Genomic DNA, 25,438 nt, shown 5'->3' with positions numbered 1-25,438 from the left:
CTGCTCGGCCCCCATTGGTCTGCATAGGACAAGGGGGCCCCTGGAGGCAACGGGGCCCAGGCACCGCACAGGTCAGATGCATGCCAGTCCATGGTACGCAGCCAGCCCAGGTGGGATGGGACCTGAGCTTCCTGTGGGGAAGCTGAGGCCCAGGAAGCCACAGCAATAAGCCAGGAGGGGTCTTGCCCACTGAGCAGGGAGCTGAGCTGGCTGGGGTCTCCTGACTTCCGGCCTGGCTTCTGGGCATCCAACCTGGCCACCAGCCCCCACGTCTGTAGCTTCAGGGGCTGACTTTTCCTGACAGCTGGGCCCCTTGGGAGCTGTGTGTGCCGGTGCCAAAGCAAACAGTGGGGGTGGGGGTGGGGGCAGGAGATGGCTGCAGGCCCCAGTTCCTTTGCTTTCCTGAACAGTTGGGGGCTGGAGCCCCGAGCAGCCAGGCCCCCTGCTCCCTCCATTGTTCCTCGTGATGGTTTCCAGATGCCGAGGAGTCACAGGTTTGGGGCTGGGCCAGGAGAGCCAGGCCAGCCCTCCCCAGGCACCCTGCCGCCACCTCCACCACCAGTCCCACTTTTAAAGAGATGGCCCTTGTCCTCACCTTAGGCTGTTGTCCTGCTAAGCCTAGCAGCCTCACTGCCCTGCATCCAGACCAACTGCTAGGGTGAGGAGCCCTGGGCTCCACTCTTGGCTCTGACTCTAATTTCCTGTATGGCTTGGGCTAGTTACTTGCTTTCTCCGTGCCTCCATTTCCTGAGCTGTAGAATGGGCATGTGAGGAGGGGGCAGTGTGGAAAAGACAATATCTGATAGACTCACCTACTCTAACAGGCTGTTATCAGTATCATCTAAAGTGGTGGTTCCTGGAGTCCCCAAGTGGCTCAGCGGGTTAAGGATCTGGTGTTGTCACTGCTGTGGCACGAGTTTGCCCGCTGGCCTGGGAACTTCCACATGCCTTGGGCGTGGCCAAAATAAATAAATAAATAGATAGATAAATAAATAAAGTAGCGGTTCCTAACGTGGGTTCCTGAAGCAGCAGCATCAGCATCGTCTGGGAACTGAGATGCAGATTCTCAGGCCTACCCCCTGGGGCCTGTATTGATTCCAAAACTCTAGGGGTGACACAAGCAGTCTGTTGAGAATAAGCCCCCCAGATGTTTCTGATGCAAGCTCAAGTGTATCAACCTGTGCTCCAGAATTAAGACCTTGGGCATTTGGAGTCAGAAAGATGGAATGTGGACTTTGCAGCTCTTCGGCTTTGGAAATGAGCCTTGGCTTTTCCCGATAAGGAAAATGGAAGGATATTCCTGCCCTGTTCCTGGTGGGGTTACTGTGCTGATTAAATGAGCCAGCGCACAGCCTGGGCAGCCCAGCTCCCACCCCAGAGCGCTTCAAGGACTGACGCTCAGTGCGGGCAGGTCTCAGGCCTGCCTGGCTCACACCACCGTCAGCACTTTGAACCCCATCAGCTCAGAACCCTGGTAGAGGGGCTATGTGCACTGCCACAGGGTGTGTGTGCATTGCTTCCCCTCACAGGAGTGTAGTGGGCCCTGATGCCGCCTGGGACTGGGCACAGATAGCATGAGATGAGCCGCAGAGGAAGCAGAGATCAGAGTGGTCTCTGCAGGCAGAAGCAGTCAAGGAAAGCTTCCAGGAGGAAGTATGGCTTCCATGGGATTTTGCTGAGATACGAGATATGCCATTCAGTGGGCTGGTGTGCAGAGGCGGTGTGAGAACGAGTACCAGCAGCCACCCCACCTCCTGTAATGAGAACATACTCCCACTCCTCCCATCCCAGGGCACGAGCAGGCTTATCATCATGTGGGGTTGCCCACAGGTAAGTGCAAGGACTCCAGAGAAGGCGAGAGCTGGAGACTGTATGGGAGGCAGGTGGTGCTGTGGGAGTCTGCCAGGCCTGGGTTTGGATCCCAGCTCTGCCGCTTCCTGACTGTGTGACCTCAGGCAAATCTCCCAACCTCTCTGTGCCTCAGACTCCTCATCTGTAGGGGTTGTAGTGAGGATGGAATGGCTGGCGGAGGTGATGCCACACACAGCAGGAACTGTGGGGCTGTTACAGCTGGGCACCAGTGGCCCAGGAAGAGGAATGGACCATCTGAGGCTCTATAGCCTGGCTCCATCATCCTGTCTCCTGCAGAGCCCATCTTGGAGACACCAATGAAGGGACAGTTTTGCAAACTTTTCCTGCCCCTGAGTGAAAAAGCAAGATCAGCTACAGCCTGGGCTGTCGGGTGGTAAATGACTTGCTTCTGCCCCGTGACCCCCTAGAAAAGTCACATAAGGGCAGCTCTTCCTCTGCCACCCTGAAGGGGAAGATGAGTAGGCTTATGCCATGGTCTGCTGCCCTGCAGTGACCATGAGAGCTACACGTATGCATGCACGCACACAAGCACACATGCATTTACTTGCACAGGCACCCTCCTTCCCAGGGCCCATTTTCTGATTTTCAACACCAGCCAATACCGTGGAACCATGGTAAAAGCTGGCAGATGCCTGGGCTGGCCTCCAGGACCCCCTTAACCCCTGCTTTGCCTGATTGCAGTTGCCACAGAGGACCTCGAACCCCCTTCACCGCCTTCAGGCCCTCACTCGGCAATGAGGGAATTGGATGATAGCCAGAAAGACTGGGGTCGAAGGCCTGCCACTTACTTGCTTTGTGACCTTGGACAGGTGACTTATCCTCTCTGGGCCTCTGTTTCCTCATCTGGAAGCGGAGTCACCATGAAACTACAAGTCAGGTGCATGGCCAGCGCTGGCACTCAGTGGACACTCCCCATGGGCAGTTCCTGAGTGTGGTTGTTGCCGACTCCTGAGCGTCTCAATCTCCACCACTCACCTGATGAAAGTTCTCAGAGGTGGACAGCTTGCTTCTCTCACTACCCCTCAGTGGCCAGATGAGCAGATGGAGGGCCAGAGAAAGGAGCGATTGATGTGAGCACAGAGCAGAGGCTGCAAGTCAGGCCTGCAGCCTCTCACCAGGCAGCCGTGGGAGCCCCAGCCTTGGCTCCTGCCAGAGTGGCCCCAAACTGCTGACTTCAGCATTTCATCAGCCAGAGCAGATCAGATTTCTCTTCTGGCCCTTGGCCACCCTCTGCACCCTTCCCCCATCGCTATTTTGAGCTGAGTTCCCCTGTCCTCTCCTCCCAGGGCTGTGACCCTCACACTCACAGCATCGCTTTAGGCTGAGGCCACCACCTCTACCCACCGCCTTCCTGGCCCCAGCCCTGCCCCCAGGACTGGTGCAGAGCCTCCCTCTAGCCAGGTGGAGCTAGGTTGCTTACAGCCACATCTAGCCAGGTCACGTCTGGCCAGGCCTCACCAGGAATGGTCTCAGATGCAGAGCCAGGGACCAGACATTCTGGGGAAATCAGGACCTGAGGTGACCCTCCAGAGTGCTCTGCGCAGCCCGGAAGGGGCGTCCTGGGAGCAGACCAGCTCCAGCCTTGCCACCTCCTGCCTGCCTGACCTTGGCCTCAGCCCACACATCTCACCCATCACTGGTACTGCTTCCACCGCCATCCCCTCCAGCTTCTGATGTGTCCTGAACCCCACTCAGGGTGTTCTGAGGGAAGTGGGAGACGTGGAGGACCCCGCATGGCCACAGCACACTCAGAGACTCCTGGGAAACAAGACGGAAGAAACGGCAGTATTCAGAAGTCCTTTAAGTTCAGGATGAAACCTCTGGCATGCTGGATCATCCCTGGCATGCCAGAGGCTGGGTCAGGGCGGGACATGACCCGCAGCCAAGCGAGTGGTGCAGACCACAAAGTCCCCTGGGAGTTTGGAGAGCCGGGGCCTTCTCCGGGGGAGGCAATGGGATGGCTGTCAGCTAGTGCTCAAGCCTCAGAGTGTGGTGAGCACCCCGAGGAGTTAACCCTGTCTGGGATGCGGGCGGCCAGAGGGGTTAACCTTGGAGCTTGGCCTTGGCTACCAGGGGCATTCACTGGGTGGAGAAATGTTTGGGGTGCAGGGAACAGCAAGCGCAAAGGCAAGGGGGCGGGACGGGCAGAGGGGGACCTGTCATTCGCAGGAAATGATTTTGTGGTCATTGTTGGAGTAGAAGTTTGGTAGGAGGGAGTAGCAGTTAGGAAGATAAGCTCAGCTGGGCCAGATGTGGAAGGGCCTGAAAGCCTTCAGTGTTTTGCCTCCGTCCTGCAGGTCCCGGGAGCCTTCAAGCCTGAAGTGGCCATTAAAGTACTTGAGGGCAACTCTGCCTGGCTGGACCAGGGTTGTGTCTGCGGCGGCGGGGAGGGGCACAGTCAGAAGAAAGGGCTTGTCAGGCAAACGGGCCACCCAAACAGGGATGCACAGGGACCTGGGCACCAGCTCTGGAGAACAAATGGTTTTCAGAGAGGTCAGTGTCCAGCTTTCAGCCAACGGCCGGGTGGTTGCAGAGCTTCCATCCACCTCGTCCACCCTCTACGGCGGCAGCGGGAATGGCCACTGCTGCCTCTGCAGTCATAGAAGAGGAGGAAAACCTAGGGCTTTTGCAATCGCTCTGATTCGGATGTTTTCCACCCCCTTTGGACTGGCCCCCCTTCCCCTCCCACCCCTGAGCTCTGATCCGTGCGGTTTGCTAATGGAGGAAAGCCAGAAGCAGGAAACAGATAACTTAGGGAGTGGCTGCTCATGTGATTAAAAAGTCTTTGCTTTCCAAAAAGTTTTGCCTGAGAGCACTTCCAATTGCCTGGCTTGGGGGTGGGATTCGGAGAGAGGAGTTCCTGTGGCCAGGAGGGGGCTCTGCCTGGGGGCACAGAGGTGGGGAGGTGTATGGGGTGCCAGGGGCCTCTGGGTCCTGGAGGGGCTTCTTGGCTGTGTCGGACCTCCCTCCTGTGTCTGTTTTCTCCTTCCCTTTTGGTTCGTTTCCCCCTCTTCTCTCCCCTTTCGCCTGTCACTCATCACCCCTCCCCCCACCCCCACCCCTGTCTTCTCACTCTCTTGGCTCTCAGCCCACCCCCTCCTCCCTGCCCCTGACTCCTGACTGAGCTCTGCCTCTGGCCCCTGCCTCTCAGCCTCCCCTTGTCTTCTCCCCTCCATCTCAGCCCTTTCCCTGTCTCCACACCGCCACTCCGTGCCCCCTCCCCAGGGTTTTCCTGAGACCTTTTCCTGGCACTGTGAAAGCGTCATTGTTCCTCTGCACTTTGACAAACCCTAGTGTTGTGGAATCAGGATGACATTTTTGCGGTGGCTTTGGGCTGGGAACGGGGTGGGAGGGGTGGTGAGGAGGCTGGGCCTTCTGGGCTCCTGCTGGGCTGAGGCAGGAACCCAGAAAAGGGGAGGGGGCTGGAGGAGGCAGCCAGGACGCCTGTGCTCAGACAAGGGGGCCCTTGAGGCTCTGGAGGAAACCCAGGGGGGGTCTAGCAGCGTCCTTCCTCCCTCCCAGCAGCCTGCTGGCCGCAGGGCCCAACCCACCTGTCCCTCTGATCGCCTGCTTCCTCTGGGGCCTCCACGGAGCCCTCAGCCCACAGCTGCCTGGACCAGGCTGCAGAGGCTGAGGCAGCTCTCCTGCCTGCCTCCCTGGGCCACGTGTGTGCCCACGTGAGAGTGGGAGAGTGGGGGTCTTTGGAGGGCCCCTAAAGCAGCATCGCCGCCAAGCAGTGTGGGTCCCAGCACTGAGCAGGCTTAAGCTCAGATCCTGGCCCCACTGCTTACTAATTCTGTGACTTTGGGTACGTGCTGCCCCTGTCCCCAGCCTCAGTTTTCTCATCTGTCAGGAGGGTTCAGAGTGCTGATCTTGTAGGGCTGTGGCATCTTTTAGAGGTCATTTCTTGTATCCTGCATTGGCCCCATGCCTGTCTCCTAGGAGGACCGGGTGAACTCTGCCAGAGGACGTGGGTGCAAGAGTGTTTCTGCAGGTGCGAGTGTGACTTGAGTTGGAGCCAGGAAGTGCATGTCCTAGGGTGTCTGTGACTGCTGTGGGCCATGCTTGGTGAAAGGGTCACACAGGGCTGACCCCTTTGCAAGGCCCCAGACTGTGAGAGTATTCCACATCTGTCTTGTTTATTTCCATATTCCTGGAATGTTCCACAGAACCTGGTGCAGAGCGGGCGCTCAATAAATGTTAGTTGAATGAATGAACCATTGTGGTGGTGGCCAGGGGTTCAGGGGTGGGAGTGGAGGTCAGAGGTGGGGTCGTGGTCCTAGGAGCACGTACTTTCTCCCAACCATTTCAGGAAAGGCTGTGCATGAGGTGGGAGGTGTTGCTGTGGTGCCAGCAGATCAGGTTCAAGTCCTGGCTGTATGGCTGTGGGGCCCTGTACAGGTGGCTGGGCCTCTCTGAGCCTCAGTTTGCTCTCCCATCAAATGGAGGAGCTTTGGAGCAACAGGTTGGCAAGTGGCTGGTACCTAGTAGGTGCTCATGAAATGTTAGTGTCCCAGTTCCTCCTCAGCGGCCCCCGCACTTGGCAGATGGAGAAGCGGAAGGTCCAAGGTGGGCCTGGGAGAACCAGGGTCTCTGACCACAGCCCCTGTTTACTCCCGGTGATTCCAGGCTTGAGGACAGACAGCAGGGAGGGCAAAGGCCTGTGGGCCTGAGGAAGGGGGTCTCAAAAGAGCTGGCTCTGGGAAAGGGGCATTGCCTCCTTTAGAAAGGGTCCCCAGAACCCTTCTTTGCTATCCAGGAAGGGCCAGCAAGTCCACACAAAGAGTCCTGGGCCCTTCCGCCTCCGTGTCTTCATCTACAGAAAGGGCATCTCAAACCCACAGCCCTTTTCCTCTCGACTCTCGGCCAGGACCTCCTCAGCCGCCCGGCCACAAGACAGCACACAGACAGGGTGGGACAGAGAGCAGGCAAGGAGCCCATCTGTTCGTTATTTCCTCCCCTGCTCCTCCTGGCTCCAGCCGTTGCTTCTCAGCTGGACACACTGTGGGGCGGGCCTAGCGCTCCCTGGCAGAGGAGAGCATGAGTAGGGCTGCCAGGCTGTCCTATAGGCCTGGGGGAGGAGAGTGACCCTGCCCAGTGGTCAGTGCCTTCCTCGTTCTGGAGATGGGGAAACTGAGGTGCAGAGAGGGGAAGGGACGCCCCCAGGGCCACCCGACATGCCAGGGCCGGTGACAGTAGCAGCTCTTTTCTGTTTCTCATCATCCTGGCTGGATGTTTTCCTCATCTTTGTGTGATCCTAGCATGTTGCAGGGCGATGGAAAGAATGGAATTGGGTCAGCGACCTGGGTTCTAGTCCAGACTCCACCATGTGCTGGCAGTAAGCCTCAGTAACCTCTTCGTGCCTGTGTTTTCTTTCTTTCTTTCTTTTTTTTTTTTTTAGTCTTTTTGCCTTTTCTAGGGCTGCTCCTGTGGCATATGGAATTTCCCAGGCTAGGGGTCCAATCGGAGCTGTTGCCGCTGGCCTACACCAGAGCCACAGCAACGCCAGCTCCGAGCTGCGTCTCCGACCTACACCACAGCTCATGGCAATGCCAGATCCTTAACCCACTGATCAAGGCGAGGGATCGAACCCGCAACCTCATGGTTCCTAGTCAGATTCGTTAACCACTGAGCCACGATGGGAACTCCCGTGCCTGTGTTTTCATCTGAAATCTGGGACTAAACATATTTGGCTCACAAGGTGATTGTACAAAGAGGGCCTGGGTCTGACAAGACTCCCAATGAGTATGGCTATTACTCTGTCCCAGGGCTTGGCCGGGGACAGGCTGCTCTCCAGGGCAGGCAGAGGTGGTGCAGCTGGGGCCCATAACCCGAACCAGAGAGCAGAGGCCATGCATCCTGGAGTCATGATGTGCAGGGCATAGCCTCAGGTCCTCAGCCCCCCACCTCACTACCCGCTCCTGGGCTGGGGGTCCCTGGGATGCTCTCCTTTAAATTAACTACCAAAAATGACAGTGTCATCTCCTTGCAAAAAAAGACGGGTCTCAAAGGGGCCAGGAGGAAAACAAGCTCACTGACGGCTGACTCACTCCTGGTGGGACTTCAGGAAGCAGGGGCAGGGAAATTGATGGGCAGAGTAACCAGCCAGGCTCTTATGTCATGTGACAGGTGTGTGTATACTTCCAGTTGCCCTCAAAATTGGGGGAGCAAGTAGGATCCAAGAAATGGGAAGTCTGCTCCATGGCTTGGGGCAGGGCACTTTGCAGACATGAATGTGGTCCATCAGAACCAGCAGCCAGAGGTTGGCCACTGTCCAGCACCCAGGCCCCAAGGGATAGACAACCATGTCTGCCAGGTTCTCACCACCTTGGGAAAGCACAGGGCGCCCCCTTGTGGGCAGGAGGGGCCTGCAGGCCTGGGAGTCAATGGATGTCATTTCCTCCCTCAAAGTCATACCTGCTCATTTAAGACAAGTCATTAGCAGAGCATCCTGTCTCCTGGGGACAACCTCTAAACTCTTTGACTGATTTTCTGCCAGCCCTTTTCTTGCACATTTTTTCCTTTTCACAGCTTTACTCTGGGGAGAAGTCTATATTCAATTGCTTATCCTTCTTTCTTTTTTAAAAAGAAATGAAACGTTTAACGTTTTCTCAAACCCTTTTTAAAAATTCTCATAAATATTTTAATGGCTTTGTTATCATTTGTCCCGTGGGTGTGACATCATTTAGGGAACCACGGCATTGGTGTTGAAGGTTTAGCTTTTTTCAGCTTGTTGCTTTTTTCATCACTGCTGTGATGGCCATCCTTAAACATCTTTGTTGTCCATCTCTGATCTTTTATTTCCTTAGGATGGCTTCCCAGAAATAAATTTGCTGCTGGAGTTCCCATCATGGTGCAGCAGAAACGAATCTGACTAGGAACCATGAGGTTGTGGGTTCGATCCCTGGCCTCACTCAATGGGTTAAGGATCCGGCGTTGCCATGAGCTGTGGTGTAGGCTGCAGACGCGTCTTGGATCCCACATTGCTGTGGCTCTGGTGTAGGCTGGCAGCAGCAGCTCCGATTAGACTCCTAGCCTGGGAACCTCCATATGCCATGGGTGCAGCCCTAAAAAGACAAAAGACAAAAAAAAAAAAAAAAAAAAAAAAAAAAAAAGAAGAAGAAGAAAAAGAAATAGATTTGCTGGAAGCAAGGAATGGACATTTTTTAAAATGTGAAATCTTATCACCTGGTTGTACTATAGGAAATGTACCTGTTCAGCCCCTGCCCCCAGAAGTGTCTGAGATAGTCCCCTCTCTACACGTGACTGGTTGGCCTGCACTGGAAACAAGTATTGGGAAGACTACAAAGTTGAAAATGCCTTCAGAGATACCTGGTCCAACTGCCTGACCAGGGCAAAAGTCTCCTTGGCAGTGTCCCTGATAGTTGTTCACCCAGTCTCTACTTGCACACCCCTAGTGACAGGGAGCTCACTACCTCATGGCCAACCACAAGAAATCTCATGAGCTGTTGGGAAGAAAACACTGAGCCCAGGTCATGTCAGCACCTTCTACATCTCACCTCAAGCTGCTGGGTGGCCTGGATGTCTCCTCCTTGCCCAACTTTGCACTGGCTGCTCCCTGGCACACGTGCTCCCTGCCCCCACACCAGCCATCACCTCTCACTTCCCCAGCTGCCCTCTGCAGTGATTCTAGCCCTGGTCTGGAGGCCAGAGGACCTGATCCTGCCTCCCAGCTCAGTCCCTGATTTGCTATTTGTCCTTTAGCAAGTCCTTTGGCCTCTTTGGTCCCCAGAGGGCCTGTCTGTGCCATGAGGGCTGGTTTCTGAGTCCCGCTGGGCTTTGCCTGGGCTCCTGGCAGATGTGATTTCCCAGAGCGGTATGTGGCAGGGGCCTGGGTCAGGAGAGTCTGGTCAGGCCTGACTGCCTTCCCAGCTGGGATGGTTGGCGGCCCCTACAGAGCCCTGGGCAGTCAGTCACTAGCTGCTTCGTGCTGAGAAGAGGCCAGCTTTTCTGGGAGGAGAGGCAAGGGGAAAGTGTTGGGGGTAGAGAAGCCTTTGTTCTGTCAAAAATTCCTACTCCCTTTGGCCCTGCCCTTCTCCGTAAGCATAACAACGATGGGACTGAGCCCTTCCAGGAAATGGCTGCTCATTGCCCAGAGCTGCCTGCTGGTCTCTCTTCCCCTCTATCTGCTGCCTCTCTGCCCTTGCCCTGAAGGCCATCTCTCCCCTCTGACCTGCAAGAGGGCAAAGCCACCAGGCTGAACTGAGCTGGAGGCCCTGGGGCCTGCGGGATTTCTTGTCTTGAGCACAAGTCTCAGCTTCATGGTAGGGACACACTTGGGGGTGATAGATAGAAAGGGTGAGCCAAGTTAGGCTTGTGGAAACGCCTGCCTGGCCTCCTGCCTCTCACATACTGGAAAGTCTTTGGCAAGTCCTTCTCCTGGCCTCAATTTCACCATCCGTTAAGTGGGCTGATGACATTCTCTGCCCCAAAGGGTTATGGGAAGAGTTGAGTGGAGGCTGACAGGTCGTGGAGCCCCGAGCACAAAGCCTAGTGCACAGGTGGTACTTCCTAAAAGTCTCTTCTTTGGGCTCTTCCCTTTGTCCTCTGCCAGCAGCACCCACAGAGCTTCCACAGCCTTCCTCTACCTTTCTTGGCTCCTCTTGAGGATCCTAGAAGGTGAGGATGCCTAATGCTGTTCTTCTTTTGCTTGCCACCTCCCCTACAACCCAGGGATGATGAGGCCACCTATTATCCAGGCCTCTCTCCCATCTTTGGGACTCTCCTCTTACAATTTACACCCATTGGTCTTGGCACCAGCTTCTGCCATCACCTAGAACACATCTGTGCCCTCTCCCTGCATGAGCTCCCCAAAGCAAATCCTACTGAAATCACTAGTGTGGTGTGAGACCTTCATATGTAAGAATGCATCAAATCCCTCCAACAGCCTTGGGAAAACCAGCCCTTTATCATCATCCCAGGTTTCTTTTCATTTTTTTCTTTTTTCACTTTTTAGTGCCACACCTGTGGCATATGGATGTTCCCGGGCTAGGAGTCAAATCGGAGCTGCAGCTGCCAGCCTACACCACAGCCACAGCAATGCTGGGTCTGAGCCACATCTGTGACCTAACCACAGCTCACGCAACTCTGGATCCTTAACCCACTGACTGAGGCCAGGGACCGAACCGTGTCCTCATGGATACTAGTTGGATTCATTTCCACTGAATCACAGTGGGAACCCCCATCTCCTCCTTCTGTTTCTAGAGGTTGCATATCTTGCCGAAGGTCACCCAGATAGATAATCACAGGCAGAGGCAGAGCGATCGTGGGTACCTGGCCCCGAAGTTTTGAGCCGTGTATCATGTGGTGGGGCATCAGAGCTGGGTCCTCCTGGCCTGACGGCAGTGTGGGAACGGTGTACTCCTGGCCCCACAGGAGGATGAAGCCCCTGTCCCTGGGCCCTGCCCAACAGCTCGTAGTTCCTAATGAAAGGCTCCAGAATGGCTGGTTTTCTAATTACATGGTGTGGCGGTACTTCCTGACGCACCCCCTTGCTCTTTGCTCATCTTCCTGCTTCTCCTTTCAGTGCACATGCTGTATCATCTTTATTTGTCTAGCTTTCCTTCCTGTTCATTTCTGAAGCAGAGACTCTTTGGGTCAGTCCTGCCCCAGTCCTCACCCTTGGCTCTGCTGAGTGCCTCTGGGATGCCTTGGCCCCTCCCTCTGATGTCCTGACCCCTCCCCTTGGCCCCAGCTGCCTGAGGCCAGGTGCCAGGTCCTGTGCGTCTCAGAACCAGACCCCAGAGTGGGCCTGGCTGGTGATGGCTCCCACATTTCCCACTTCTATGGAGGAGTCTCAAATCCTACCACTGGTGGGTCTCCTCATGCCTATTCCTTGTCGCCCTTTAAAATGTAGATGCTTTAAAGATCAGGGACCTGACAATGAGTTTGTCTAGTACTTTATTTCAGGATTATTGGAAGGGAGGTTGTGGGTACCAGGTACCAGGTAGAAAAGGTGGCACCAGAAGTGGGTAGAGGGCTCAGTGTAAACCCACCAACTCGATTCACACAACTCAAAGTGCCTTCAGAGTCCTAGGGTAACCTCTCTACTGCAAACTGACTGGACCCCAGGCCCTAACTGCACGCTGAATGCTCCCCTTAGCATAACCAGCTTCTCTCATCAACCTGACTAGCACTGAGAGCCAGCCCTGCCTAGGAATTCAGACTGGATTTTATCCCGTTTGTCACGGCTGCCGGAAAGGCCTACAAGGATTCAAAAGCATTAGGCAACAGGCCCTAGAGATCAGGGCGGTGTTGTTGTCACTTTCTAAGTTTAAATTTACACATTCAGCATTTATGTCCCTTTTTAGGGATTTGTCTGTAATTCTAGTAGACTGTCACCAAGTGGTGGTAATGGCACCTGGGCAAAAGAGCCGTGATTCGTTGCTTCTGAGGTGGCACAGGTTCGATCCCAGGCTTGGCGCAGTGGATTAAGTATCTGTTGTTGCTACAGCTGTGGTATAAGTTACAGCTGCTGCTTGAATTTGATCTCTAGTCTGGGAACTTCCATATGCTGGAAGCATGGCCAAAGGGGAAAAAAAAAAAGAGCCACAGTTACTGAAGGAAGAAATTATTATTTTATATACTGTTATTGTTCTATATTAGTAAATAATACTAAAGCTCCTATTTTACCTTTATGCGCCAGGCATTGTTCTAAGTGTTTTGCCTATATCATCTCATTTAATTCTCAGAATAGTCATTTACAGTAGTTCCTATCATTAACATTGTGAAATAACTTGCCCAAGATCACAGAGGTAGGATTTGGATCCAGAGACTGTACTCTTGATCTTTATGCATTACTTCAGAGTAGGCACTTTTTTTTTTTCATTGTTGGCCGCCATCAGCATATGGAGTTCCTGGGCCAGGGATCAGATCCGAGCTGTAGTTATGACCTAAGCTGAAGCTGTGGCAGTGCCAGATCCTTCACCCATTGTGCAGGGCCAGAGATCGAACCTGTGACCTAGCACTCCCAAGATGCTGCTGATCCCACTGTGCCACAGCAGCGACTCCTATGCATTAGAAATGGGCAGATATCCAGGGAGACATTACTATGCAAACAGACCTTCTCATAGCCCAGTGCTTATTTCGTTTTTTTGCTTTTTAGGACTGCACCTGTGGCATATGGCGGTTCCCAGGTTAGGAGTCTAATCATCAGAGCTACAGCTGCCAGCCTACACTGCAGCCACAGCAATGCCAGATCCGAGCCACGTCTGCGACCTACACTACAGCTCGCGGCAACACTGGATCCTTTAATCTACTAAGTGAGGCCAGGGATCGAACATGCAACCTCATTGTTCCTAGTCAGATTCGTTTCTGCTGTGCCACCACGGGAACTCCCATAGCCCAGTGCTTCTTAAACCTAATGGAGTATGAATTCCCTGTGTCTTCTGTTAAAATGCAGATTTTGATTCAGGGGATCTAAGGTGGGGCCTGAGATTCTGTGTTTCTAACAAGCTCCCAGGCAGTGCTGCAGATGCCAGGCTAGGAATGACTGTTCTGACAGTCATAGTGTGTGGGGCCTGTGTTTAAGCTGGCCTCATATGCCAAGCCTGTGAGTGCTAAGTAGGTGACATAAATGCAGGGCATAGCTGGTTGGGATGGAGGTGACATGGAGGATGCATTTCTTTCTTTCTTTCTTTTTTTTTTTGCTATTTCTTTGGGCCACTTCCGCGGCATGTGGAGGTTCCCAGACTAGGGGTCTAATCGGAGCTACGCCAGAGCCACAGCAACGCAGGATCCGAGCCGCGTCTGCAACCTACACCACAGATCACGGCAACGCCGGATCGTCAACCCACTGAGCAAGGGCAGGGACCGAACCTGCAACCTCATGGTTCCTAGTCGGATTCGTTAACTACTGCGCCATGACGGGAACTCCGGAGGATGCATTTCAATGGGTCTGATGGGGCAGCCTCTCCTTAGCCTCAGCGGATAGACATTAGCCAGAATTCTGGACCAAAGTGGTCAGATTTCTTCGTGAAATCTCCCAGTTTCAAATAACGGCAATGGATTCAACTTTATAAAACACTAGGCAGCTTGTACATGAATGTCCATAGCAGCATTATTTATAATAGCCAAAAATTAGGAACAACCTAATGTCTCTCCTCTATATGGTGACCATATAATGGGATATTATTTGGCACCAGAAAGGAATGAAGTACTGATACATGCTGCAACGTGGATGAACCTTAAAAACATTACACTCCATGAAAGAAGCTAGACATGAGAGGACACTTATCATATGATCCACTTACATGAAATGTCTAGAATAGGGAAATCTAGAGACAGAAAAGAGATTAGTGGTTGCCTGGGGCTGGATGTGATGAGGAGGTGAGAGTAGATGGCAAGTGACTATATAAATACAGGGTTTCTTTCGGAGAGTAAAAACGTTCTAAAATTAGACTGTAGTGATTATGGTATAACCCTGTGAATATGCTAAAACCCATTGAATTGTACACCTTAAAGAGGTGAAATGGGAGTGGATTAAAGATCTGGTGTTGTCACTGATGTGACCACAGGTTGGATCTCTGGCCCAGGAATTTCCATATGCCATTGGGGTGGCCAAAAAAAAATAGGTGAAATGTAGGGTTTGTGAATTACATCTCAATAAAGCTTTAAAAACAATGTAGGGGAGAGCTAATTTCTTAAATATATAAAATACAGTTACAAATCAATAAGAAATATAACAAACTCTGGCAGAAAAAAACCATAAAGGATATGAACTAACAGTTAACAAAGTAAACACAAGTGATTGTTTTGTTTTGTTCTTTAGGGCTGCACCTTTGGCACATGGAAGTTCCAGGGTTGGGGGTCAAATTGGAGCTACAGCTGCCAGCCTACGCCATGGCCACAGCAACTTGGGATCCAAGCCATGTCTGTGACCTACACCACAGCTTGTGCAATGCCAAATCATTAACCCACCGAGTGAGGCGAGGGATCAAACCAGCATCCCCATGGATACCAGTCAGGCTTGTTACTGCTAAGCCACAATGGGAACTTTCCACCAATGATTCTTAAATGCAAAACTTCTCTCTTGCTCATAACACAAGTCATATGAGTCCAAGCTACTCTTAGAGTTCCCTTGTGGTTCAGTGGGTTAAGGACCTAGCATTGTCATTGCTGCAGCTTGGGTCTCCGCTTTGGCATGGGTTTAATCCCTGGCCTGGGAACTTCCATATGCTGTGGGTGTGACCAAAAAGAAAAAGAAAGCTACTCTAAGAAGATTTTCTACCTCTTTAGATGGGCACTCTATTGGTGAGGAGGTGGGACATTAATTTGGTACTCCCACATCTGGGGGTAGGGGGCAGATAGTGGCAAGAGTCAGCTTTAAAAAGTGAAAAGAGTAGGAGTTCCCGCCGTGGCTCAGCAGTTAACGGACATGACTAGGTCCATGAGGACTCAGGTTCGATCCCTGGCCTCACTCAGTGGGTTAAGGATCCCCTGTTGCTGTGGCTGTGGTGTAGGTGGACGGCTGTAGTTTCACTGGTCCCCTAGCCTGGGAACCTCCATATGCCCCAGATGTGGCCCTAAAAAGACTAAATAAATAAATAAAAAAATAAAAATAAAAATGAAAAGAGTCCATACCCATGGACCCAGCAATTTCACTTCTAGGAACTGGTTCAGCAAATATACTCTCGTGTGCACAAAATTATATATATGTGTGTGTGTATATATATAATATGTATATTATATATATGCAAAGTTATACATTGTAGTGTTGCTTGTAATAGAAGAGTGGAAACAATCTAGATGTTTGTATTAGTGATGTGAAAACATTATGAAACTTGCATAGACTTGAAAACTGTGCAGCCTTTTTTTTTTTCCCTTTGGTCTTTTTAGGGCCATTCTCGCCACATATAGAGGTTCCCAGGCTAGTGGTCAAATAAAAGCTGTAGCTGCCTGCCTACACAACAGCTGCAGCAACGCCAGATCCAAGCCACATCTGTGAACTATACCACAGCTCACGGGAACGCTGGATCCTTAACCCACTGAGTGAAGCCAGGGATCAACCTGCGTCCTCATGGATGCTAGTCGGGTTCATTTCTGCTGAGCCATGACAGGAACAGTACAGCAGGTTTGTTTGCACTGATCTGGGGAGAAAATGTGGGGAATATATATGTATATATGTATATATATCTCTGAGCTATATTATTAAGTGAAAAAGGGAAGATGCAAAACCAAGTGTATAATTTGTCTCCTTACAAGTGAGGGAAAAGAAAGGTGCATATACACATGTGTATGTTGTATTGTTTGTGAATGGGGAGCCCATCTTTCTGGTGGTCTAAGGGAATTAAGATTGCCACCAGCTTGGGGAGTAGGGATGAGGGGAGACACACTTTAACAGCATACAGGGCTGTATTATTCTGCCTGCGCTGCCTCTTCAGTCACCATTTAAACCACACCACTCTGGGCCAGAGAGCACCTGTGTGCAGATCATGTGACCACCAGGTGCCCCTTCAAGACTGCTGAGTTGTTTTGTTTGTGTCTTTTTGTCTCTTTAGGGCCGCACCTAAAGGAGGCATATGGAGGTTCCCAGGCGAGGTGTCAAATCAGAGCTGGAGCTGCCGGCCTACACCACAGCCACAGCAATGCGGGATCTGAGCCGTGTCTGCGACCTACACCACAGCTCATGGCAACGCTGCATCCTTAACCCACTGAGCGAGGCCAGGGATCAAACCCTCGTCCATGAGGGTGGACGCTAGTCGGGTTCGTTAACCGCTGAGCCACAACGGGAACTCCAAGATGGCTGAGTTAAAGGAGCGGTTCCAAGCCACCATGGAGTACTTTGCTCCTTTAAATCTAAAAAAGATGTGTGCTACCCACACATCTGTTCTCTGTCCCTGTGGGAGTCTCCTAGCTTTGGGGTTCCTGTTTGTACTCTGGGGGTGACTCTGGTGTTCTCTGGATTGGGGACAAAAAGTGTCTGCACATGGAACACACAGGGCATGAAGGCTGAAGGGGAAACTGTGGGGACCCCGTCAGGCATCATTTTGGCCTGGTGACCCCCAATCCCTGTGTTTGATTTCTGTCCCCTAGGCACGCCCCAAAGGCGAGGGTCTGACCCCGTATCAGGGCAAAAAGCGCTGTTTCGGAGAGTACAAGTGTCCCAAGTGCAAGAGAAAATGGATGAGCGGGAACTCTTGGGCCAACATGGGACAGGAGTGCATCAAGTGCCACATCAACGTGTACCCACACAAGCAGGTGAGCTGGTTGGGGGAGGAGGTGAGTGGGGTGGGGGAGCAGGTGGGGGTGTTCACTGAAGGGCCAAGGCAGAGTGCCTTTCTCCCTTATTGAGCTTCTGTTTGCTCCTTCACATGATGGGGCTGAGACCAGGCCTGTCCAGATTAGTCTTGTCTTTCCTCGTCTCACTGGAAATGGGGATGCAGGGCCCATTTCCCCGGGAACAGAAGAAGGATAAAGGGGCAGTTGTACCAAGACCCTGAGACTCCAGACCCCAGTGAATTTTGAAAGTAAGAAACTGGGATTTCCCATCATGGCTCAGTGGTTAACAAACCCGACTAGCATCCATGAGGACGTGGGTTTGATCCCTGGCCTCACTCAGTGGGTTAAGGATCTGGCGTTGCCGTGAGCTGTGGTGTAGGTCACAGACGAAGCTTGGATCTCACATTACTGTGGCACAGGCCAGCAGCTTCAGCTCTGATTGGACCCCTAGCCTGGGAACCTCCATATGCTGTGGGAGCGGGCCTAGAAAGAGAAAAAGACCAAAAAAAAAAAATTTAAAAAAAAAATAAATAAAAGAAGAGAAAGTAAGAAACTGACCAAAAAAAAAAAAAAAAATGAAAGTTAAGAAACTGGGGGAACAACTATGACTCAAAGAGGGATGCAAAGGCAGCAGGATGCTGTAGAAAAGGGCATTTTGTTGGTTCATTCGCCCATCTGTCACATGTCTACAAGGCGGGTACTGGGTGCCAGGCATTGCGCACCAGGGCTGGGGGCCAAGGGCCTGCCATGTAGGACCCACTTCCTTCAGATGGCATTTACTCTGGGACCTGAAGGAGGGAAGGAAGCTGGATCTGTCATGAGAGGCGGGGATGGCCATCCTAGGAAGAGGGCACAGCAGGTGCAGATGCTCTGAGGCTGTAGGACTTGAGGTGCTCAAGGCCCAAAGCTCAGTGAAGAAGTGAGGGGGTGAAGAAGGAGGGATGGGGGAGCTCAATGGGGCAATCACCAGAGGAATCTTGGGGCCCCCAAAGGAAGTTCTGAACAACCAGCCTTTTAGCTTCATTTTGAGACGATAACTCTGGTTGTGTGTAGAGGTTGGTCTGGGGTGGGGGCTGGGAGACACGGGGAGACCAGTGGGAAAGCCATGGCCATAGTCCCAGGGGAGCTAAGGCAGTGCCTGTGGGCTTGGCTCTGACACAGAGCATCACAGGATTGGATGGAGAAGGGGAGGGGAGGGCCAGGAATCCAGGAGAATAATCACACTCCGGCTTGAGCGCCTGAGTGAATGGAGGTAGTCATTACTAAGGTGAGCAGCCTGGGCTGGGGGCAGTTAGGCTGAGACCTAGTAGGTATTCTAGATAAAAGCAAGAGTTCTCTGATCCATGATACATTTGAGATGTTCCTGAAAATCCAGATCAAGATGTCAAGAAAGCAGTTGGGTTTGTTATTCTGAAGCTCTTATTAGAAGTCACCTGTAATTGGGTACCCTTGGCCTAAAGGTATTTAGGGAATAATGAGATTTCCTGCAGAATGGACAAAGGAGGGCAGGGATTACCCAGATCATGGGTTGTGGAATCCTAGCATTCAGAGATCCGCTGGAGGAGAAGCATCCAGCAAGAAGGAGGATCAGGGAGGGTGGGGTCCCCAGGGGGAGAAAGGGTGAATGCTATTCCAACGCACACAAGCGGTCCTGAGACGTTGGAAGGCATGACTTTTACCTGGGGGACTTGCTGAGCTACAATCAGGGTTTGAGAGCCACTGAAGCCGACACCCGACAGGTCAAGTGGAAGGTAGAATAGAGTTGTTGATTCACCACGGATCTATTGGCCAGGGCGGTGTCCATAGAGCCAGGCAGAGGGAATACCTTCATTGTCCATTATTTTAAAGGGCATTAATGGTGGAGAGAAGCAGAGAAGTGGGACAGTAGCTGGAGTAGGGATGGTGGCAAGGAGATGGGTGTTAAGGAGATGGCAGAGCCTGGAACATATTACAGGCAAAGGAGAATGACCCAGGAGTTCCCGTCATGGCGCAGTGGTTAACGAATCCGACTAGGAACCATGAGGTTTCGGGTTCGGTCCCTGGCCTCACTCAATGGGTTAACGATCCGGCGTTGCCGTGAGCTGTGGTGTAGATTGCAGACGTGACTCGGATCCCGCGTTGCTGTGGCTCTGGCGTAGGCCGGAGGCTACAGCTCCAATTCGACCCCTAGCCTGGGAACCTCCATATGCCACGGGAGCGGCCCTGGAAATGGTAAAAAGACAAAAAAAAAAAAAAAAAAGGAGAATGACCCAGAAGAAGGCAAAAGCCTGCCAAGATAGGGATGAGAGAGAAAGAGATGCCTTACCATTGGCGGAGGAGGGAGGGGGGTGGGGGATGATTGGGGAGGGTCATGGCTTTGATGGCGCAGAGAAGCGGGACTTTGCCTCCAAGGCTTCTCTTTTCTCAGTGAAAGGGGATACCAGGTTTTCAGCAAAAAGTCTGGGTGAAGAGGCATGTAGGGAGTTTGAGAAGGAGGAGGAAGGAAGTGGGCCTACCAGAGAAACGTAGCTGGACTGGCAAGCAGCATCCCAGCCCAGCGGAGCTTCAAGATTATAACTGTCACCAAGGCAGTCAGCCCAGTTCTATGACTTGCCCAGGTGCGGGCCAGAGGATGGTGCACAGGGGTTCGGGGCCAGAGTTGTGCCGGGAGAGTGTTTCAGCAGGAAGAAGTTTGAAGAGTCAGGCATGTTTGGAAAAATGTGATGCTGGAAAAGCATGGTCCTGGGGTGTCAGCTAGACAGACGAGAAGGGAAGCCAGAGGGGCCCCTGATGGGGGGAGGCAGGACTGGGTGGAGTGTGGGAGCCGAGAGCTGGACAAAGAGCAGTTTTCTGAAGACAAGCCAGGGTGTGGCCGAGGGGGTGGTGGGAGAGAAGGTCACTACTGGTGAGGGAGTCAGTATACCCAGGAGCTGGGAGTGGGGGGAGCCTCCCCTGGGTAAGCTGAGTCACCAAGAAGGATGGCAGGAGCAGGGGGTTGGGGGAGGAGGCCACAGGGGAAGGGAAGCAGGAGGGTGGGAGAGACGGGCTTTGGGAGCTCCTGAGGGAGGCTCCCCTGGGGCAGTGATGCCTGGCTGGGCTCCATGGGGCAGTGGGAGGTCAGCAGACAAAGGGGGCTGGGGTGGGAGTGGCTGAGAGGGGAGGGTGCGCTTCTGGAGAGGGAATAGCATGTGCAAAGTGAGAAGTCAGGGCTGGCCAGAGCACTGGAGGAGCTGAGGGGGAAGCAGAGTGTTGAGGGAGGGGCCTGGCAGCACTGGGCCTGTGCTGGCTTGGAGGCTATGGCATGGAATTTGGTCTTTATCCTACTAGGAGCATCTGGGGGCTGTCCAAGAGGACTCTCCTGGTTGAAATATTTTGTGATTTTATGACTCTCGTGCAGGCCTCCATTCCCTCTGTTTCCAGACTCTTCACCCCCCGCCCTCAGCGGTTTCCATAGTTCCTGTCACCCACACTGTTGCACGCAGGCAAATAGACACTTGGCCACACAGCCCAGCAGACAAGGGGCTCCTTAGCGGAGGGGCCTGACCTACAACTTAATGGCACCAAGGGAGACACTGAGGCCCCAGAGTGCCCCACGATGCCATCATGATGACCCAGTGACAGGGCACATGACATGCATCTAGGGTTTTAGGAGCATGTCCAGGCATGGGGCTGAAGGCAGTCAGGGTGAAAGAGACTGCACCCTGGTTCCTGCTTCCTGGCAATTCCTGAGCATGTCCGGGACCCCAGTCCAAAACATCTCCCCAAATGTCCACCTGTCAGCACACTCGCCCTCTGGGTTAACATCTACTCTCCCAGGACCCTTGGACGTGGCCAATGCGGTCAAAGAGGTTCCCTCTTTCTCTTGCTGGGTATACTTCATTGATGGCAGCTCCCCAAAGTGGTTCCACCAGTCTGTGCAGGCACTGAACGAAGATGATGGTTAGGGCGCTGCCAGGACTTCCAGGAGCTTCCCCTCCAACCCAAGGGGCAGGATTCCATCAGACAGGGTTAGCAACTGGCATTCAGAGAACTCCTGGCCCAAGTCACAGACATGGTCACCCTCTGGGTGCCACTTGCTGAGCCCCTGCACCCTTCTTGTGTGCTCTGCCCTCAGACTGGCTGTCCTGCTCACCCCACTTCACAGGGAAGGAACACACAGTCCTGAGAAGCCACGTAGAAGTGGAGTCTCACGCTTGAACTTTGACCTGTGCTTGGAGCCTGGCCCTGGGGCCCGGCAGGCCTCCATTTGTGTCCCAGCTCATTTCCCCCCTAACTGGGTGGGCTGAAGCAAAGCTCTGGGCCAGGCTCCCAGGGCAGGAGAGAGGAGGCAGGGCTGCAGGTGGGTCTCAGTCACTCGAGAGGGCAGGAATTGGGAAATTATGACAGTCATGCGCTCCTATTTTATACTCTGTTCATCTTCTCAGCCACCCCAGGAGGTCAGCTCCATTGTCTGCCCATTTTATAGAGGAGGAAACTGAGGAAAGGGGCATAAGTGACTTTCCTAAAGTCAGTAGAAAAGCTGGGACTCATGAAGAGGAATTAAGTTTGGGGCTGGGGGAGAACATGGAGCCTAGAGGAGATAAATGCGTGGCCTGGGAGGAAGTGGGGAGCAGGGAGGGTGGGTCAGGGTGGCTGGCCCAGGTGGGGAATTGGGACTAGGCCAGTTCCTGCTGGGGTTCAGACGTAGAGTGCTTGGGTCTGGGCTGGGGGCTCTGGAAGGCTCAGACTCTCACACTCTGTGACCTAATCAGAGATGCAGGGCCTGGCCCACACACCCAAGTCCATGAGGACCCAACTCCCCGCCTGGGTTCCAGCCTCCTCAGCCCCATGTGTGTACTGCCCTAGCAGCCCTTCCACAATGCCAGACCCATTCCTGGCTTGTACCGCCATCCACAGGCCTGCAGTGGCCTCACCTGCTTCATCCACTCCATCCTGCCAAACTCAGTCCAAGTGCAGCCTCCCTGACCCTCTACCTCCTTGTCTCCACACTCAGGATCAGACTCTCCACAGGCCCAATGAGGGAGAATCTTCCAAAAGCGTGTGGCTCTGCTCTTCCCTCCCCCCAGGCATTCGGCCCTAGTTTGTTGAGCACCTACTATGCCCAGCAGGGAGACCGAGGCCCAGAGAGGAGATGGGACTTGAACGAGGTCACTCTGCCGGTCGACGGGGCCCCACCCCCAATCTCCTCTCCCAGTCCTCTTCTCTCTCAGGGAAGTGGCAAGCTGGGCAGAAGCCGGAGAGGGTGGTGGCCCTGCCAGGCTCCCCAGCAGTCAGGAGCCTTTGAAGAGCTGAGAGGACAGACAGGCTTGGAGCGTCTGACCCCCTGAACTCTCCCACCCCCCATGGTGGAGTGGGGCTGCTTTATTTCTCCTGCCCCCTGAGCTCTGACCTGGGCGGCATCCATCTCCTGAGAACCCTCCACTTCCCCTGGCCTCTCTCCCTACCACATCTGTTTCCCGTCAGGTTCCAGCTGTGGTTCCCCTCTGCCGGCCCTGCCCCCCAGGAGAAGAAAACACTAATGGGCTTTGCCTCACTGAGGGCGGGGGGTGGGGGGGGCGGGAATGGCCCTGGGGTGATCAATTCCAGCTGCTGGATGTTTTCCCTCCACAGAGGGGAGTTGCCTTGACAGCTTCCCCACCTCCTCCACCCAGTGCCTGGGCAGGGAGGAGCCAGGACCCAAGGAAGGAAGGGGCACTGATAGGGTCATGGCCAAGGAGTGAGGACAGCCAGGACGTGCGTTGCAGAGGCTTTTCCACAGGGACTCAGCTGGTCCTCCTGCTCCCAGCTGCCCCCTCTACAAATTAGTAATAGCAATTATATGTGTATTAGTAATAATACATGTTAATACTGACCAACACTTTGCTCTTTGTGTGACAGCCGCTGCTGTCATAAGGTGATCACTTTGCACATATGACCTTATTTATTTACTCTTCACAATAATGCCATCAAGTAGCCCATTGTATAGAGAAGAAAAATTGAGGCACAAAGAGGCTAAGTGACTTGGGAGAGGTCACACGCAATTACAAAGTCTTGCAGAACTCTTTACGTTTAGAAAGTAACTTAAAACAGTCGTCTCATTGACTTGTGTCCCTATCACACATACAGCACATATTATTAAACCGCACCCCCCCCCACCCAGGTTACACAAGGTTCTAGAGGAGAAAGTTCTTACCCAACAGCCCTTGGCAGATAAGTGAAGCTGCAGGCACCTGGCAAGACTCTTAATGTCTTGGAGCCTCAGTTTCTTCATCTGTAATATATGAGGATAATAATATGCCCCTCTCAGGAGGTTAGGTGGTATGATTTATGCGGCTGCAGTTTGCAAAGTGTAAATCCTGGAGAGCAAGGGTGGTGTCAGGTCTGCGTGGTTGGGCCTCTCTGGCCCCCCTGGAAGGTGGGTTCAGGGAGGGGCCCAGGCCAGCATGAAGAGTAGGAAAGGGGAGCTGGCCGGGGGGAGGGGAGACTTCAGAGCCTCCTACATGGGACCTACCTATGGGAGCGAGCAGAGAGTCTCTGTGTGGCTGGGATCACTGGGATTGGTGTATGGGGACCCAGACTTCAGCCCAAGATTGGGGGGCACTTCCTTCAGCACAGGCAATGAGCTGAGCCAGGGAACTCAGCTGACAGCTCCCCAGCCCTGGAGCGTGTAGGCGGTACCCATGGGATCCTGTAGGTGTCCATCTGGAGAGCAGGGGATGTGACATTCCCAGACCTTCCAGCATGGAACTGTGGCTTCAACTTTCAGTGACCTCTCCCAGCTGGTATTCCCCTCCTATTAGTAATAATCATAAACAGCATTAATAACATTTATGTGCTATGCTCTTTCTATTCATGATCTTCCTGGCATTGTAACAACAGTCTCAAGAGCAAAGTGTTGTTGGCGTCCCCTTTCACAGACGAAGAAGTGGAGGATCAGAGGTGTCAGGTATCCTGCCCAACATTGCACAGCTCATAGGTAGTTTGAGCCCAGGTTTGACATGAAGCCAAACGCTTTCTCCTCTCTCCTGGCCAGGAAAGCCAGTCATCTGAAAGCTTCTGGAGATGAGGCCAAGGCTTCTGCCTCTTTTCCAGGTCTTCCCAGCGTGGCTTTAGGCCTAGAAGCACAGGGATGGTCTTTATGACCCTGGATCAGAACCCAGCCCACCCACAGTCTATACCCTCACCTCCTAGATCCCTCTGACTCATCCATGCCTCCAACTGTCAGCTTTAGGCCAGGTACTGAATACTTGGGCAGAAAAGTTAGTGTGCCACTTTTGAGCAGTTTGCAGCCTGCCTAGGGGACAGCGCTCCTGCTCAGCTTATTCCAGGATCATCCTGGGTCATGGTTGCTGGCCCCAAGGCTCCCTTGGCCCACACCAGCCTGCAGTTCCTGCCCCTCTCCTTGGCATGTGGCTCTGAGCTGGCCCTGACCGGCTTCCTTTGAGTCTCCCCAGGTCTATTCAGGGGACCCTGCTGCAGGGAGGGGTTCTGGGCCAAGATTCTGGCTGCCAGCTAGGAAACTATCTGCCTCAGGAGGTGTGCCTAAAAGCCTCCATACATCTTCCAGAGAAACAGGTCTTTGCTGGCTTTTGAGAGCCAGGATGAGAGGGACAGAGGGAGCGGGGAAGCCCCGTGTATAACAGAAATATGTTTGTATGTGCCCAACACTGCTCAGTTTACAGACATCTAGACACTGACTCCTCCCTGCAAACAAGCTCAACAGTCACCCACTTTACAGATGTGGAAATGGAAGCTCTCTGAGGCCACATTGTAAATGAGTGGTATCATAGGTCTAGCTTTTCTCGGGGCCTCGGTTTCCCTGTTAAGAAGCATCTAGGCACTCATCAAACAGGGCAGGTGCTGTGCCAGGCTCAGGGATCAGGGACAAATTAGAACACTGGCAGCTGACCACACAGAGCTAAGGGTTCAATTACTCTAAGCCTGAAACACCGGGACTGTGTCGAGGTTAAACACCCTTTGAGTCTTGAGGCCACAGGAGCAGTTGTGTGGGTGACAAGTGACCTGGGAAGAGGCAGTGGATGCTGGGAATCAGGAGATATGACTTGGGCCTCCCTTGTGCTGGACCCTGGTTTCATCATCTGGTTAATGTCTGTGCACCGTTGTCCTGCCTCTGTCCTGGGCTTTAGTGAGCTTCAAATGGTGGCCGCTCAGAGATCACGGGGGAGGGCGAAGTGGCATCTAGACCCAGGGCTCTGGGTAAAAGCCTCCCATAGCCCTAGCCCCAGCCCAAGGCCTCAGCCATGCCTCTGGGACTTAGAACACATGTGTTGCCTGCAGTAGGTGAGAGGCAGGAAGGGTCCTGGGTGCTTCTTGAAACAACCTCTGTGATTACAGGCACACGTGCTCT

At 53.2% G+C, this 25,438-nt stretch overlaps 1 protein-coding gene and 1 long non-coding RNA gene across 5 annotated transcripts in view; one reads left to right on the top strand and one right to left on the bottom strand.

Moving 5' to 3' along the window:
* LOC146396910 (uncharacterized) overlaps positions 1–25,438 on the bottom strand; it is a 52,164-nt gene that overhangs the window by 6,435 nt on the left and 20,291 nt on the right. The window contains exons 1-2 of one of the 2 annotated variants that reach the window (XR_014828213.1): positions 5,424–5,509; positions 2,661–4,463 (exon numbers count right to left, since the gene is read on the bottom strand). This is a non-coding gene — a long non-coding RNA (uncharacterized LOC146396910). Of the gene's footprint in view, positions 1–2,660; positions 4,464–5,423; positions 5,510–25,438 lie in introns of those variants that run through there. The other variant, XR_014828212.1, reaches the window with a different exon arrangement.
* ZCCHC24 (zinc finger CCHC-type containing 24) overlaps positions 1–25,438 on the top strand; it is a 78,199-nt gene that overhangs the window by 36,289 nt on the left and 16,472 nt on the right. For 2 of the 3 annotated variants that reach the window (XM_084997446.1, XM_021073637.2), the window contains exon 3: positions 16,927–17,091. In XM_084997446.1, coding sequence (XP_084853572.1) covers positions 16,927–17,091 — 165 coding nt within the window. Of the gene's footprint in view, positions 1–16,926; positions 17,092–23,949; positions 24,205–25,438 lie in introns of those variants that run through there. The other variant, XM_021073636.2, reaches the window with a different exon arrangement.

This window comes from Sus scrofa, chromosome 14, assembly GCF_054392235.1.
Source record: "Sus scrofa isolate SSC_HxYL_T2T_F1_AM1 chromosome 14, Sscrofa_HxYL_maternal_Yorkshire_Landrace_v2.0, whole genome shotgun sequence".
NCBI classification, from domain to species: domain Eukaryota; kingdom Metazoa; phylum Chordata; class Mammalia; order Artiodactyla; family Suidae; genus Sus; species Sus scrofa.
Note: the sequence above shows the minus strand (reverse complement) of the source record. Positions and strands in the feature narration are given on the sequence as shown.